A 16181-nucleotide genomic window follows, 5' to 3' on the forward strand; every position below is an offset into this window, starting at 1 on the left:
GATGTTTACATTATTTTATATCTCAAGCTGAATCTTTTTGAGAACAACAGTCTGTTTCACAAGAGAGAATCCAAGAGTGAGAGTAAATATAGTGGAAATATTGTCACAAAATATCTTGTTTTCAAGAAGATGCAGCGGAACACCTCATGGCTGTGTTGCCATAGTTTGGATGCATGTCCATGAAAGATGGATAAGTTACATGACTGCTATGCGCCCTGCAAACGAAAAAATGTATGCATTCCCCTTTTTACATTTGAATACCAGTCTCGGTTCTGGTATCGTAAGCATAACATAACCCCACAGTCTAAGCCTCCTTGCACTGCTAAATTTTGGAGATATTACTATATGAGTTCACTTACATAATCAGATCTGAAGTGAAGAAGAGAAACCCTTGATAAATCAATTTTAGCGACTATATCTGGCGCCATTAATGTGATGTCCCACACTAACTGATACTTGGACCAATTTTACAAGATTGTGTGACGGAACACTTATGTTTCTCTCATGGCTTCTCATGTGCAAGGGAAAATATATATAAAGTCCTGGAAAGAGTTGTCTTTGAAAGCCTTCTTGACAAAAAAAAGGCACATAACCTTATGATGATGAGCCTTTGAGCATTTGAAGATACTGTATGAGAGCAGATTCCCAGAACCCCACTTCATGTGAAGTGCTTTTAGAGAAGTGACTACTCACTGCAAAGTCAGTGATTATGTTTCAATTCTTTTGATTCAAAAGTTGTGATATAGAAAAGCCAAAAGATTGCGTCAACAGTCAAAAACCTGAAGGTTGTGTTATAATAGATGGTGCACTAAGCCATTTAAAATTAGGATTTTTATTTTCTGTTGCAAAGATTAACAATAAGGTTTGAGTGCACATTAAAGTACAGTACAGCACAGTCTATTGTACTCTTCAATCACATCTTATATATATATATATATATGTATATATATATATATATATACACACACACACACACACACACAAGAATAGGCCAACTATTTTGGCCTATTTTTGTTTATTTTATACATTGCTTTTTAGTTTTGTAACTCTATATATATTGTTGTTTATTTCTAGTTGTTTCTATTTTTCAGCCTCACTGTTCCTTGATGCTGCCAATTATCATCCCTGATGTTGTTGTTGTCCGCTGTCAATTTATTTTGTGGATTTTTTTTGTCCTGCTATCTTCTGTCTTCTGCCTTTCTATTTATGTGTATTTTCAGATTTATTTCCTTTTTGACAGAATTGTTACCTTGCTGCCACAAATATATATTTTACACACACACACACACACACACATATATGTGTGTGTGTGTGTGTGTATATATATATATATATATAAAACACAAGGGAATATCTGTATTTGTCCTTCCACGTACAGTTTCCGAAGTCCATTTTCCACAAACTAACCTATGAGTCCGTCAGAAGGTTTTATATGGAGGAAAGGTAACCAGGCTAACTCCTAAGATGGATCTTGAGGCACCACCACCACCGGCACTGACACCCGCCTACATTTCACTGACAAACACCATGTGGGAAGGAGTGTGTTCACAGATGGAGGCAGCATGGTCTCCAAGAGCTATAAAGAGGTACCACGTTTTCATACATACATGTCACTGAAAAGCTGTTAAGGTATGATAATACATCAAGTTACTGAACTCCACAGTATATATATGTGTGTGTGTGTGTGTGTGTGTGTGTATATATGTATATGTATGTATGTATATATATATGCATATATATATACATATATACTGTGTGTGTATATATATATATGTGTGTGTGTGCATATATGTGTGTATATATGTACGTATATATGTATGTATACACACACACACACATATATATATATTTATATATGTATGTATATGTACAGTATATATAGTTTGTTTCCATCTAATGTTTTGTCAATTTATCTATCAACAGGGCTGTAAAGAACTGATCCAATCAGTTCTCACTTCTCAGTTCTATACACACACACACACACACACACAATACACACACATATGTGTGTGTGTATATATATATAGTCGATCAGTTCTTGCCAGCCCTGTTGATCAGATAGATTGACATAACATGTTTAGAGGGAAACAAACTTGCAAAGGCATGCAGAAAGTCACACTTATATGATAAATGGCACTCACGGGAAGTATAAACACAAATAAAGCAGGGCACACAAATCAAAGGATGAAGGTTAACTCTTCAGAACAAAACAGTCCAAGTCATAGCTTGGGATAATCTAGTTGAGACACTGATGCACAAAAACTGAACATAGTCAGACCCTCTGGAAGAGTTTTCTGAAAATAAGTTTTCTACTTTAAGATCTTGAGTTTGCTTATCTCCCTGTTGGCTAAATGTGTTTTTCTTCCCACGCTGGAAAAAATAAACAAAACCCTTTCTTGTTCTTTAAAATTTTATTCAAACTAGGAAATGATTGGTTCATTCAATCGAAAAAGGATTAAATGATCACGCTGTGTTTTTCCCGACAGCTTGGCAGAAGTGTTGTTTTATGTATTGGAATCGTATCAAGTGTCATTGAAATTTTTTGTGTGTGGTTTAACAAAATGGTCAGTAGAGGAAATTCTGTGATGTATGTTAAGATGGAGTTGATCTACATGATTACGCATGATTTCGCCCAATAAAGCGGCTTATAGCTGGAACCTTATTTGTAACTATCTGACATCATCTGTCTGTGATGCTCGGTGTGACGTTATTGGAAAAACAGCCCAACTGCATGTAAGAGTGGGAGGAAGACAACAGACTTTTCTGTGTTCCTTGGATTGAAACTCCCTTCTTCTCCCACTGCATCCGTATGACTTACTATTCAAGTTATTTGTGGAATATTTATAGCAGCTTTACCATATCATTTATTTCACCGGTGGTATTTTTGTGATCAAGGATGAGAGATTTCTGACAATCAGTTGTAGTAGGGCATGCAATCATGTCCTGTGCAAACATAAATCAAAATCAGATGTCAGCAATTTGTGGTTGCGTGGGTCTATCTATCTATCTATCTATCTATCTATCTATCTATCTATCTATCTATCTATCTATCTATCTATCTATCTATCTATCTATCTATCTATCTATCTATCTATCTATCTATATATATATATATATATACATATATATGTATAGATACGCATATATGCCACCATTTGTATATGTATGTATGTATATATAAATGTATATGCCAGGGAAATGTTTCTTTGGAAATAAAGAAAAAGGAATGTGTGTCAAAAAGATAAAAGATCAATAGCAATCAAATGCGTTCTAGTTCGGAATTACTTTTATTAGATATTGGGAGGACAAACTTAATTTAATGACGGATTTCCTGAAACATGATCTTCAGTTACCTCTTTTTAATCCTTTCATGAATTTTGCTGTAATGTAGCAGTCATTGGAGATTCAGCCTTCTCTTTACTTGTTCATACGATCATGTCTATTCTTAGTCCCCCCCAACTTACAACGCGTTGTTTTCTGCCGTTGCATGCTGTCAGAGATGGACTACTGATACAAATAATAAAACACTGACAGCGCTTTCCTTTCACCCCCCTTCTTTCCATACAGACATTAACGACAGAGCCTGGGGATACTGAGTGGATTTGCGTCACTCTCACACTTGAAGTGTCAGGCACCAAATATGGTAAACTTGTAAATGCTCCATTATGTCTCATCGTGTTTTTCAAAGGTTTTCATAGAGTTTGTTAATCTTAGTTCAGTGACAGAAAAGGAAGTGTACATCATTGGCAGGTGGATGAGCAAAAGACACTCCAGTGTCCAGTGACTCCAGTGGAATTAGAAACTTTATTTTTGTTATGAAGACCATGTCAAAATCCGGATTTTTGCAGTATTCATTTGCTCAAATGCCTTTTAATGTTGTTTATTCTGGCTTGAAATGGCTGACTTTTGTCTGATTGTGAATAAACTTGTTTATTTACATATCTCATCCTCTTTTGATACATCTTGGTATGTTTAACACTTTTATCTCTGTAGTTGTTTCATTACACCAAGTCAAATGTGTAACTACTTCCACATTTCAGGAGAGAACAGCTGCTAATTTTCCTTATTGTCTGCTGAAGACTGAAGTATTCATTTTCCACTTTTCCCTTCATTCTAATCAATATCACATACTAAAAATCAAATGAAACCTAAGCCAATTCCCCACATGCTCATCTTTCTCATGAAAAGCAGGTATAGCTAACTTCATTTAATAAAATTGTTCATTATTTCTAGGGTCCAAATGTTCTTATTCCACTGGCATCAAGGTGCAATCCTAAATAAAACTATTCCAAAACAAATTTAATGTGATTCATAGTACTATTTCTATATTTTATAAATACAAGAGATTTGATTATTAACTTTTAGTACAATCTGTAAAATTTATGTCTGACAAAAACCCTGATGAACTCCCAGTCCAATTATGGGAATCTGATACCAATAGTTAAAAAAAAAAAACAACAAAGTGAATGCATTTGCACAAATATCTGAAACACACACACACACACACACACACACATAGACAAATATGTATGAATACAATAAGTAAGTATAGTAGTAAGTATAAAAAATAAGATAAAGATAATTTCATGACATGTATGTGAGAGTGTAAGAGGATGTGACTGTTTGTTAGGTTTCACATGTCTCTTGGCGTTTTCCACCACTTTCTCACCTTTTCGCTCTGCAGGGCCACATGGAACCAGTACCAGTCAAGCCTGGCTAGTCTGCTTTGCCATCTGGTCCTTGGTTCTTTTAGTGGACACTTTTTGTTTTTTTCTCTTCTGTCTGTGGTGCCTGATAACGCTGAGTTAAACGAAGGGGCAATCAAGAGAACAACTTTGGGATTGGTTCATTCCTCATGGATGCAAGTTTCTTTTGCGCATACTATTTTAGAAAGTTGAACAACCAGACCAGGTATTCTGATCTTTTTTTTTTTTTTTTTACTATAAGTCACTTTAACTACACTTTCACCTTTGCTATTTGGATACAACACTGAGAATTGTCAAATCAACCTTATCGTTGGTTGCAAATTAAACAAAATATAGTTGAATCCTATATTGGACTCCTTGACTTGGATGTGTCGATCAGAGGCATCTCTGCTCAGAGCAGATGGTAAGACAGGATCGCAGCAGCTTTCTAAACGTGTGAATGGAGGTAGTGTGAGAGATATGTTAATTTCTCACCAGCGTGCCAAAATTATAATGAGCGTGGCTGACTGAAAGCAACATGCACTTATTTATTTGGGGTCAAGTTGAGACCTTTAACATTACAGGACATTCTTTTTTCCGCTTTTTGCGCTAATCAACACTTGGGAAGAGTGACATGTAGATGGTTAAATCAGGCACAAGAGGGAGGCATGATGATGACACTTTCATATTTGTCTCCCGGATGTAAATTCACCATCAGCTTGTGGATTTCTATTTGTGTATTTCAGTTTTTGTAAGAGTGAGCAAGGATGTCCTATCTTAAGCCTATTTATAAACTGGTGACCTGGTGTAACAGACCGCACTCCCAAAGGGTGCTGGTACAGACTTTGAGATGATATATATATATATATGTAATGATTTTAAAGCAATATGTTAACACTATTCCTAAATTAGAGTGATGCAAATTGTTTTGATTATTATTGATATAAACATTGTGCATAATTAGATTGTCACAGCTTAATTTTGCCAACCCCTGGATTGGCTTGTAGTATGTCACTTTTGTTTAAGTAAGAGCACTTAGTATTGCATTGTTGAAGAATTCCAAGACTAATTCATATATAATCTTTCGTAGCATACACATTTTCACTTTATTTGGGCTCACTCTCTTCATATGTGTATTCTCATTCATCACTTAGTCCATACTGCTTGTCCTGTAGTCAAGGTTGTGGTGAGGCCCAAGACGATCCCAGCTATCATTGTACGAGAGGCAGCTCACATCCTGTACCTCCTATTGCCAACTGAACACGCTGAGTCTTCAAATAACCCGCCGCATGTTTCTGATTTTCTTGAAGAAACCACACAAAACCCACGCAGACACGGGGGACAACATGCGTACTCTACACAGACAGGCCCACATTGGAACCTCACCTGGGAGGTGCCAGCACTAAGCATCGTGCCATGGTGTCACCCTCATCACGTGTATATGACAAATAAGACATTTACACACACACACACACACATACACACACACACACACACACATACATGTACACAAGTGTATGAATTTGTATGTAGATACTCATGAATACAGTTGCAATGCATGTAGCTGATGGATAAGTAGTTGGAAAGGTAAGATAAGATAAGATAAGATAAGATAAGATAAGATAAGATAAGATAAGATAAGATAAGACAAGATAAGATGATGCCTACTGTTTTAATCTTGACTGAAGGGATAGCTCTGAATTTATCAGAAAGCCATCTTATTAAGGCATTCTCCTTTAATGGATGCAAAAACAAAGGGCTCCCAGTGTTTGAGAACGCCACTTGATGTAACTCATCACAAGTTATTAGTGGATAAAGTGATCAATGAGGAGAGGAACACCATGCTTTGGGTATCAACAACGGATGGCCCGATTCAGTTTACCACTCGCTCTTAGGTACAAAGGCCTAGAACAGATAAAAATGAGCAGTGTACGTGACTGAATTGTTTTATTCAAGTATATAGATGCTTTATGTATTATTTATTTAGGGGTAATGTTGAAAAAATCTACCATATGAGATATGTAAATAAAAGCTGTCTGCTAGCCTGAGAAATTAATATCATAGTACCATGAGGTTGTTGACAACATAATATGCTGATACACTGTTTGACTGCAAAGACACTCGTTGTTATACAATATTGTGATGAGTCAAGAAACTTCTATGGATCGGCCGATGACTGCGCACAAAGTACTTTCAGCCACATTGGCCGTGCACACCCTTGTATAACCGTTTAGATAACAGGCGGCCGTGCTGAGCCGCGGCGAGCCAACCATCGACGGCGCTTCATTCAACGCCGGTTGCGTCGTAGTGATTTGCTCTCGCTTCTCTCACGCCGGCGCTCGCCGTGCGTTTCCACGTGAAGCAGTGACACCCTTATGTAAACGGAGCGACAGCCGTAAGGACCAATCACGCAACGGAGCGGCCTCTGGAAACCCCGCCCTTTTGTAGAAAGACGTTTTTGATTGGTTGAGCTTGACATGACTCGCGGAGAGAAAGTCCCGCGGACCAATCGGAGCGGGATCTGGGGGAGGCGCGTCGAGAGGCGGCAGAAAGGAGGTCACTGCCTGCGCCGGGGATCCAGGGCAGAGACCCTGTGTGAGTTGATTCTGACGTGGAGAGCAGTGTGTCACTCCGGAGCGGCGACTGAGCGACGCTTCTGCGTGGAATTCAACCACAGACATCCCTGTTTATCCCTCGGAACGACCCCGGCACATTGTGACAGGTTGGTGAAGTTGTATAACGTCGAGTGTCGCCGCGAAACAAGACGCTTCTGTATCTGTGTAATACGAAGGCAGCGTGAAGTTGCATAACTGTGTCAGTGTGTGCCGGAGGTGTGTGTGGCGAGTCAACCGGGGTCACTGGACTACAGTAGGGCAGTCTTGTCGGGTTATGACGGGTTTTCAACATTGTTGCCTGCTAGCCGTTCTTGTTTCCGTCGTAACCGTGTATCGTTGCTTGCGGGGAGGGGGGTTGGGTGGGGCGACGTCACCGGAAAGACCAGAAGTTGACGGACGCTATTACGGCCGAAAACTGCACGTCCACCCGGTCACACCGGCGTCCCAGTCACACGAAAATTCCAGCATCGCTCGCCTTACATAAAGAGTCTACTGCAGCGGCACATGACCGTGTTTCTCCATTCTCGACCCCCCCCCCCCCCCCCCCCCCCCCCCCACGCATCCCAGAGAAGTGACTTTTCCCACGCCACCGTGACGGTTTCTTTGGCAACCGGGGAAACAATCAAAATGCAATCACACAATAAAAAAGCAAAAGAAAAATGAAGCAGGTGAAGAGTCATTTAGTGGTTAGTTGTTTTCAGACGAAAGCTCGTCTGTCACATGCCAAACGATCGGTCTGTGCGTGACTTCTTTTTTTCTTGCCAATTTTACATAATTGTAATAGATGCTTCTGAAGCAAGTCTGTTGTCAGGCTAATCTGTAAGATAATAATATAGCAAGAAGTCAATTGTGTCCTGTCAATAGTGGCAGGTCTTTTCTTCCGAAATTGGTTCCTTTTCATATGGACATCTTTTCCTTCCCTCCATAATGGATGAAGATGTGTGCGTAGCTCCGTGTTGTCTAGTCAGAGGTAAAGAATGTCAAGATATTTACAAGGTCAAGGAATGGAGAACATTTAAAAAATGCCTCTCTGGAACAGGGGTATGAATAATGTAGATGAGATACACTCCAAACTACAGACAGCATCCTTCAAACCAGCACTTTGAGAAATAAGAATCAGCATGTTTGAATCAAATAGCTAAATACACATCAGTAGTGCCGAGTCAGCTTCTTAATCTGAAATCAAATTACATAGATTTTTCATATCACATCAGCGGATGCCAAATATACCGTTCGGTCTTACTTGTTGGAATTATTGCCACATTGAATATTTACTATAATTTAATGCGATTTCACATTTAATCCTTATCAAATGTTTAATAATACAACGTGGGAAAAACTAAATCAAGTTGTTCCAGAAATAAATTATGATATATATCTCTCGACACAATTTAAGTGAGGTTAAGAGTTGTTCTGGGTAGGGGTTAATCTTCTTGATCACTTAAAAAGTAAGAATGTCATTGGAATTACATTCAAATGGTAGAAAAAGTTACATTTCTCACTGAATGCAGTCAATCAATTGAAATTGTTCTTGTTCTTTGTCAAAGTACAGGCTCGTAAACCGATCTGTCCGCATACTGCGTTTCCTCCAGTGTCTGTCTTGATACCTTAAGTTTCCATTTCAGTCAAATGAGATTTGATTTTGTTGCCCCCCAGTGGACCGATTAGGAATTCCCATTCAATTGTTCGATATGAATTATATGGAAATTCCAAAGGCGTTATAATTTCTCTCATATGCTTTATAATCCGATGGATAAGGTCAATCATTACATATATTGCAATGTAATCTGTCTTCAACAATAGTACTTTGACATAACTCAGATATTTTATCAGGAATGCATGTTTGCGGAGGTTCTCAGCCTTCCAGGTCATGGTCAAAGCTTGTCAAAGTCTTCTCGTAGCAGCTGGAAAATTGAAAATCAAGTATAGTTGCTGAGAAGATTTTTTTCGAGAATCTATCATGAACCAAATTTCATCAGGTGATTGAACTGCAAGCAATCATATTGATGGCAAATAAACTTGAGGATAGAAAGTGAAGTGGGTTATTTTAAACTTCATATTGTAGATTACTTTTGTGTGAACCACATGGTCCCTGTCAGCTCATCCAAGGGTACTAAACATAATTTACTATGTTATTCACTTTGACACTTGGGTTTGCCCCTGTGAGCTCCCTGAATGTATTCAACCTGACAGTAAATGGAACTTATGTAAGTTCTTATGAAAGGGACTAAACAATATAAATAGGTGTTTGAATGGCAAAATGTAGTTGATTTATTAATCTCCTACTTACCCCATAGGGGGGAATAACATTGGAAAATCTGGTCATAGAACTTTGTTCTGATTTTTTTTTATAGGTAATATAATTGTTACTTTTCTGATGATCTGCAAAAGAAAATTCAGGTAAGGAGAAAAAAATGTTCAATTAAGGTGCAAAATGTCAACCAAAAAAACAATGAAAACATTAAAAAATCTTCCTGACAGTAACTTTATAGACCGAAATCAGATGGCAGTAATTTGGCCATAGTAATATAATAATTCCAAGCATATGCTTCTGTCACAATCTCCATAGGAGATGGATTCTCTTTTTTGAGAATCACTACAGCACAGGCGATGAATTCAGTTAGTACTTATCAGAACGTTGATCCATTCCTCTGTTGCGTTCCTGTTTGGCCTTCAGGAAGAAGGCTGTTAGGTGTGTTTTGTGTTTTGGGAGGATCGCTTTCTAGCCATTCACCCAATATGTTCCTGACACAACAAGAGAGAAGCCACGGGGCAATCGCAAAACATGTACCAATTTCCAAGGCTCTTTAAATGGTTCAGTTTTATTTAGTCTTGTTAGGGTGTAATAATATCTTGAGCTTGTTGTACTCCACTGTTATGCTTTATAATAGTGCTTTATATTCATTTGCCCACATTTCTGGCCCTGAATCTCTCGCATGTCATTTCATTAAGTGCTTTCTTATCATCATTTCCTTGGCTAAGGAATGAGTGCAGGATGGCCTCAACAGTAGATTCCTGCTTTACATGTTACTTTCATACTTGAAATTCACAAAACTCAACTAAGGACTAGAAAATGGGGAAAACTATAAAATATGGGCTGGTAGAACAGTTTTTTAACTTCAACTGAGGTCTACAGTCTTGCGGGGCCATTGCCTAAAGTGCATTGCCGCTGGAAATTTTGCAGTTTAGGACTCAGATCAGATCACTCTTCGCCAAGCATAGACGTAAAAGATATAATTCAGGCTCCCCACCCTGACGTTGTGCTTAGCTTTTACAGTGAGGCGGTGTTCGAATGATGCGTTTGCTCTGTTTTCGAATAGACAGTTATTTCTTTTTCATTGATTTCTAAAGGCCAGTTGAGTACTGTGTCCCTGTCAGCAACCTGTTTCTCCGGAGGTCAGAATAAGCCTTTAACTGAGAATTAATCACTCCGATGGCCCCCTGAAGAGATATACACAACATGTAATTCTGTTATGTTTTTCATATTTTCACGTTAGCTATCTGTTCTTTTCTGTATCTGGCAGTTAGACATGCTCCTGGACACATTGTTGGTGTTCAGAGGTGTCACAGCACGTCTGCATCTCATGCACACTAGTAAATGTTTTAGACATAACGTCCCAGGTGTTCAATGAAAGCTCAAAGTACAGGGAGGTTAATCACTCCAGGTTGTAGCACACATCTGGAGAATAGTCATGTACTTCATTGGCTTTAGACTTCCTGCACAGATCAGTGGTAATATATAATTGGTGGTTTATAAAATTGAGAAAATAATACAAAACTATTTTTTGCACTCTGCTAATCTAATGGTATTTATCAAAGCTTCAGCAATCACCTATATCACTAAGTCACCTAAGCTTGTCCATCTTCTCAACAAGCTACATTTATTCATCCCAGAAATGTTTGAGTAAATATGTAATTATTGTGCCAGAACAAGCAACACTATGTACTACTATCCAACAATTGATGAACAGGTTGGTCTGATTTATCTCCTCTTTGCCTCTTGATCTAAACGTCTTATCTCATTTTCTCTCATTTACTCTTTTTTCATCTTGTCTGGTAATGCAACAGTGTTGTTTCTCTGCTCCATTTCCTCTGGAGGTTTGCAAATAAGTGTGCGCTGTATATTTTTGGCGAACTAGCATTAAAGAGTCACAAGAAAGAATTACTAGCTGGCACTGGCAAGCATTTTTCCTCTTTGTCTTCTTTGATAACAGAAGTTATTGTGGCACAAAAGCTAGAACCTGGATGTAAAAGCACATTTAAGATTACAGCTAAATGATTGCTGCGTGCTTTACTTAAAATACAAAAACAACCCCCCCTTGGCTAAATAGCCACAGTTAAATAAAGTACTCTGCAAAAGAGGAGCTCCTTATTTGGATATAAAGGGCTTGTTTCCAGATAAATGAAGTAGAAAGAGCCTCAGTCTAGGTGAATAACACGGAGACAAAAAATGTCTCATTAATTTTGGCATAATGGATACTGGTATCAACAGCCTCTGGACATGACAAACATCTGTGGATATAACCTGTTCATCATACTTTTAATGTTTTTTTTCTTTGAGTCAGTTCTATTCACACTATTGTGTCCCTTACTTTTCATTTGTGACAAATTATTTCTCAATTTACATTTTTTTTTTCTTGACCAAGAAATTTTAATGTAATTAAACCCCGGTTGTGTTCTTGCATGCTGACCTACATCGCACAGGCACTTTAACTGACTCTGATGATCCTTCCACATCGTAAAAGGTCAGTGTTAAGCAGATGGTGACTGTGAGCTCACTAGTCTAAAAAGGACAGCGGGCCAGATTGGTTAATCATTAATATTATCACTTTGCTGTAATGCTTTAACCCTAACTATTGTGTCATGTTGAATTATTTATTAAGCTCCAGATAATACTATTCATCTGCTAAAGCCCCAGTGCCTGTCTCCCTGGCCTTGTTTCTAATTAGGAGGATAGTTCATACAATTGTGCATGTCTAAGGGACAATATTCTGTATTCAGACATTTTTTACGCTATTGTTAGTTCCAAAACATTTTCAACTCCCTCTAAAATCATTTCCTTTGCATCACCTACATCACCTAATTCAGAAACTAATATCTGTTTCTTCTGCATATTGTGTGTATGTATGTATTGGGTGTGGAAAGATGTACTGTAAACAGAAAAGTTGTGTGATTAAAAAGTGGATTCAAAGTGATGTCTGAATTAAAACAAAGACATAAACATTCTAACTTGTTTGAAAATTTGATGTGTTTATATTGAAACAAGAAGTCATGTTAATGTTTTTAGCAAATTGTGATCAAACAATCAACCTGATGCTCAAGGAAACACATCCATTGTTATCTATGAAGAGTTCTGGTGAATTAAGTTCATCTAAGGGCATGATTCTGCTTTTCTTGAGGCATTTTACCTTTTCCATGCAGACAGAAATGCATTCCTACTTTCTTAGGTTATCCAATGACAGAGGCATGGCCCCTCTCACTTGATTTAAACAGTTTAAACATACAAATGATTCAATAAAAGTAACAAAATCTGTTTTTTAATGCTGTTAGTTTTAAGTTGAGCCAGACATTTTGAAAGAAGTAATTAGTCACAAGTTTGAAATTAAAAGTTCAACTTGCAGAAAGGATAAGGCCAATTTATGTGTGCTCATCAAGTTAAAACAATGCTGGAAAGGTATTGATTACCATAGGATGACTGATATAGATCATTGTGGACGAATACAACATATTTATGCTGTTCATTGCAGATATTTTGCTTGTTTTGCGCTAAATTGTGATTCAAGAGATTTCTCTGTTCAGCTGCTCTTTAAAATGGTATGTGTTTCTCTTAGTTCTTACTCTTTTTTCGTTGCTTTTGCTATAGCGATTGCAGTGGAGATATCAACCAAAAGGGTTACGTTTGTTAAAAAAAAATCAGATTTGTGTCTTGTTTTGGTGTAACACTGCTTTCACATAAGAAAACAATGCAAACCTACTTGCGATTGACCAGAATTATGTTGTGGCATTCAGATAAGTGTTTTATGTTTCCTGGGCTGCTTAGTCTTTTGAAAGGGTTGGGGGGCTCAGATGGGAGAGACCCAGTGTTCTGAAAGGCCAAACTGTCTGCACCATTTTCCCTGTACATCAGAGAAGAACCTTTAGTGTTCTCTGAGACCACAAAAGGTCCCTTTTTGAAGTTGAATTTGACTTTTGAGCAGTGCATTTTTGCACTGTTGGTGTAATCTATAGGTCTGCTTAAAGCCTCGTATCTAAAGTCCAATGTTATTGACTTGGATGGTATTGTCTCTGCCCTCTCCATTTCACAGACAACTGACTTCTCCATAGTTCTTTGTGATTGCAGCCAGAGGCGTTTGTAGAGAATAGGTATCATGTTTCAGCTATAATCACTTGGATATAGTTGCTCTTGGGGAACAGTGAGCACATTTTAATACTGAAAATGGACTAATCACACTATTATTCATTCGCCTTTGACACATGTCACCAACACTGTGGGCCAATTCTTGCTTAAAATGTCATAAACACATTTTTAACTATATTGCTATTTATACATGGTAAATTCACTTGCAGAAAACCTGCTAAATGTTCCTCAAAGGGAGTGATTGCATCCAAGCATCCGATTGCTGGAAATGGCAAAATCCCTTGTGTGTAAGTTTAAGATTTTTTGTCAAATACAATGACTGAATAACCCAAAACATGCTGAAGTAAATGCTTAATTAATATCAACTTGAAGGCATAATAACCAGTCCCTAGAAGTTAAACAAATGTTTGACCATTTTTAAAAGCATACTCTAAATAAATATAATGTGTCTCAATATTTTCATCATCTCCCAAATTACGTGTGTGTGTATGTGCAAGAAAAACAACAATACAATCCAGCCACTTTTTCCTTTAATACTATGCCACCAAAGCAGGTAAAGTTTGATTTATAGATGTTATCTGAATAGTCTCAGTCTGTGTGGATTTTAATGTTGAGTTTGTTTGATCTCCTTGAGTTTGTAGCTTCCTAAAATCTTATGAGAATCATCTTGGAGTAGAAAACCCTGCTTTAACTGTGTCCTAAGCTTTAGCCATTGGTGTTTCTTTTAAATTCCTCTTGAAGACATGTGAATGTACTGAATGCTATTTTTTAAAAAAGAAAGGGATTGCCTTGAAAGTGATTAGAAACAATATGTGGTGCATTTCAAATTAGGACAACTTGAAAAGCAAGCCTATTTATTGCTAACATGAGTATTCTCCTCTCAACAGATCAGACGTGTCCCATTCCCTCAGTCAACATATTTCTGAAAATGGGGTGATTGCGCTTCATCATCATCATCATCCAGTTAATTCACCTGGAACCAGGGGCCAGGGCAGCACTCGTCCTGATGTCAGAAAATTTAGACTCCAAGCCCTATTGCTTCTCAGTGCTGGAGGACCAGGATGGAACTTTGGGTTGCAGAGCATCCACCTCATGCAACTCAATGCAAAGGGGAGCTTCTGGATGCAGCTCCATTGCACAGATGCACAGGATGAGCAACTACAGCCAAGGTGGGCCTGACCTGGGCCTCCCCTCGGAGGGCAGTGACAGCAGCAGTCAGGACCCGCCAGCCTCGCTGCACAACCATCGCAAGAATGCACGCTCCCGCTCCCGCCCAGAGGAAGACGTGGAGATGAAAAGTAGTGGGTCCAGTGGCAGCGGAACCGAATCACATGGAAATGAAAGCCACGGCAACGATAGCCATGGAAATGAGAGCAACGGCCTTGAGTCAGTCGGAAGCTCCAATGGAAACAGCAAAGACTCTGCACTTCTGGAATCGTCTGAGAGCAACAAAAGGTCAGTGATTGTAAAATTGAAAATATGAGAGTGACACAGTGTCTTTCATATACAAGTCTATTTTTTTCAGAGTCGCTTCTTCCCCTTTCGGCTTTACCCTTCAGGAGTCGCCACAGCGACTCAACCTCCTCCATCTAACCCTATTATCTGTATCCTCCTCTCTCACACCAACTGCCTTCATGTTTTTCATATCCTATTCTTTGCAGAGTAGTACCCAAATAATGCAGGAAGGATTTCCAGCTCAGCTTTGTAACTGTCAATTCTATTAGAGTGACAGTGTATAGGGGTTAAAGACTTCTAGATAAGCCTACACAATATATACTATGAAAATATTGTTTTGCAATGTAGAATATAAATATATTTTATTTTACAAGCTTTAAAACCTTAAAATTTTTATGGTATTAATACCTGTAATACACACCATTAAGAAGCAAAATACTCTTTTTTTTTTTTTTTTTTGGCCTTTTACATGCGTACATGCGGCTGACGCAGGGGTTTTCATTCTTGGAACTGAACATTCCCAGTTCCTCCTACCCTGTCGAAGTATTGTCAAGCAAGACACTGAACCCCCATCTGCTCCCCTAGCGCTGTTCCTTAGTTGCCTTCTGCTCATGGTGCGTCCGTGATGGGTTAAATGCAGTGGTCAAAATTTTACTGATGTTGTGCTCTATGTTTGACTGTATGCGACAATAAAGGCATTTCTTTTTCTTAGTGCCGAAGTGGGCCGGAGCTTTACCTTTCCATTTTGATAAGGAGTACCTTGTATTGTATTTTGCAGTAAGGTCGATATTAAAAAAAAATCCCAAGAGAAGTTTATTATGTGAGGCTCTGGCTCCAAGTGATTGTAAACCTGCATCAGCTGTGTCGTAGCATGTTATATTTGTTTAAATGAGCTAGAATGCCACGTCATTCTGACCAAATTAACTTTATGACTTACCTGTAGATTGTGTTTGCAACATGCATGTGACTCATGGCTGCCTTCTGCTCATACTCTATGTGGTTTGTTTTGGGCACTTTTTGGAAGATCTTTATCTTGATAAAAGCCACATTGTTATTTTCTGCCATGTG

General features: G+C 38.3%; 1 protein-coding gene across 4 annotated transcripts in view; it reads left to right on the plus strand.

The window, feature by feature from the left end:
- The first annotated feature begins 7291 nt into the window (after positions 1-7291).
- Positions 7292-16181, plus strand: part of per2 (period circadian clock 2) — a 32419-nt gene continuing 23529 nt past the window's right edge. For all 4 annotated transcript variants that reach the window (XM_086172146.1, XM_086172148.1, XM_086172149.1 and 1 more), the window contains exons 1-2: positions 7292-7407; positions 14546-15113. In XM_086172146.1, coding sequence (XP_086028272.1) covers positions 14665-15113 — 449 coding nt within the window. In that variant the 5' untranslated portion in view covers positions 7292-7407; positions 14546-14664. The remainder of the gene's footprint in view (positions 7408-14545; positions 15114-16181) is intronic.

This window comes from Fistularia commersonii, chromosome 25, assembly GCF_037954325.1.
Source record: "Fistularia commersonii isolate RoL2024-O1a breed Wild chromosome 25, RoL_Fcom_v1.0, whole genome shotgun sequence".
NCBI lineage: Eukaryota > Metazoa > Chordata > Actinopteri > Syngnathiformes > Fistulariidae > Fistularia > Fistularia commersonii.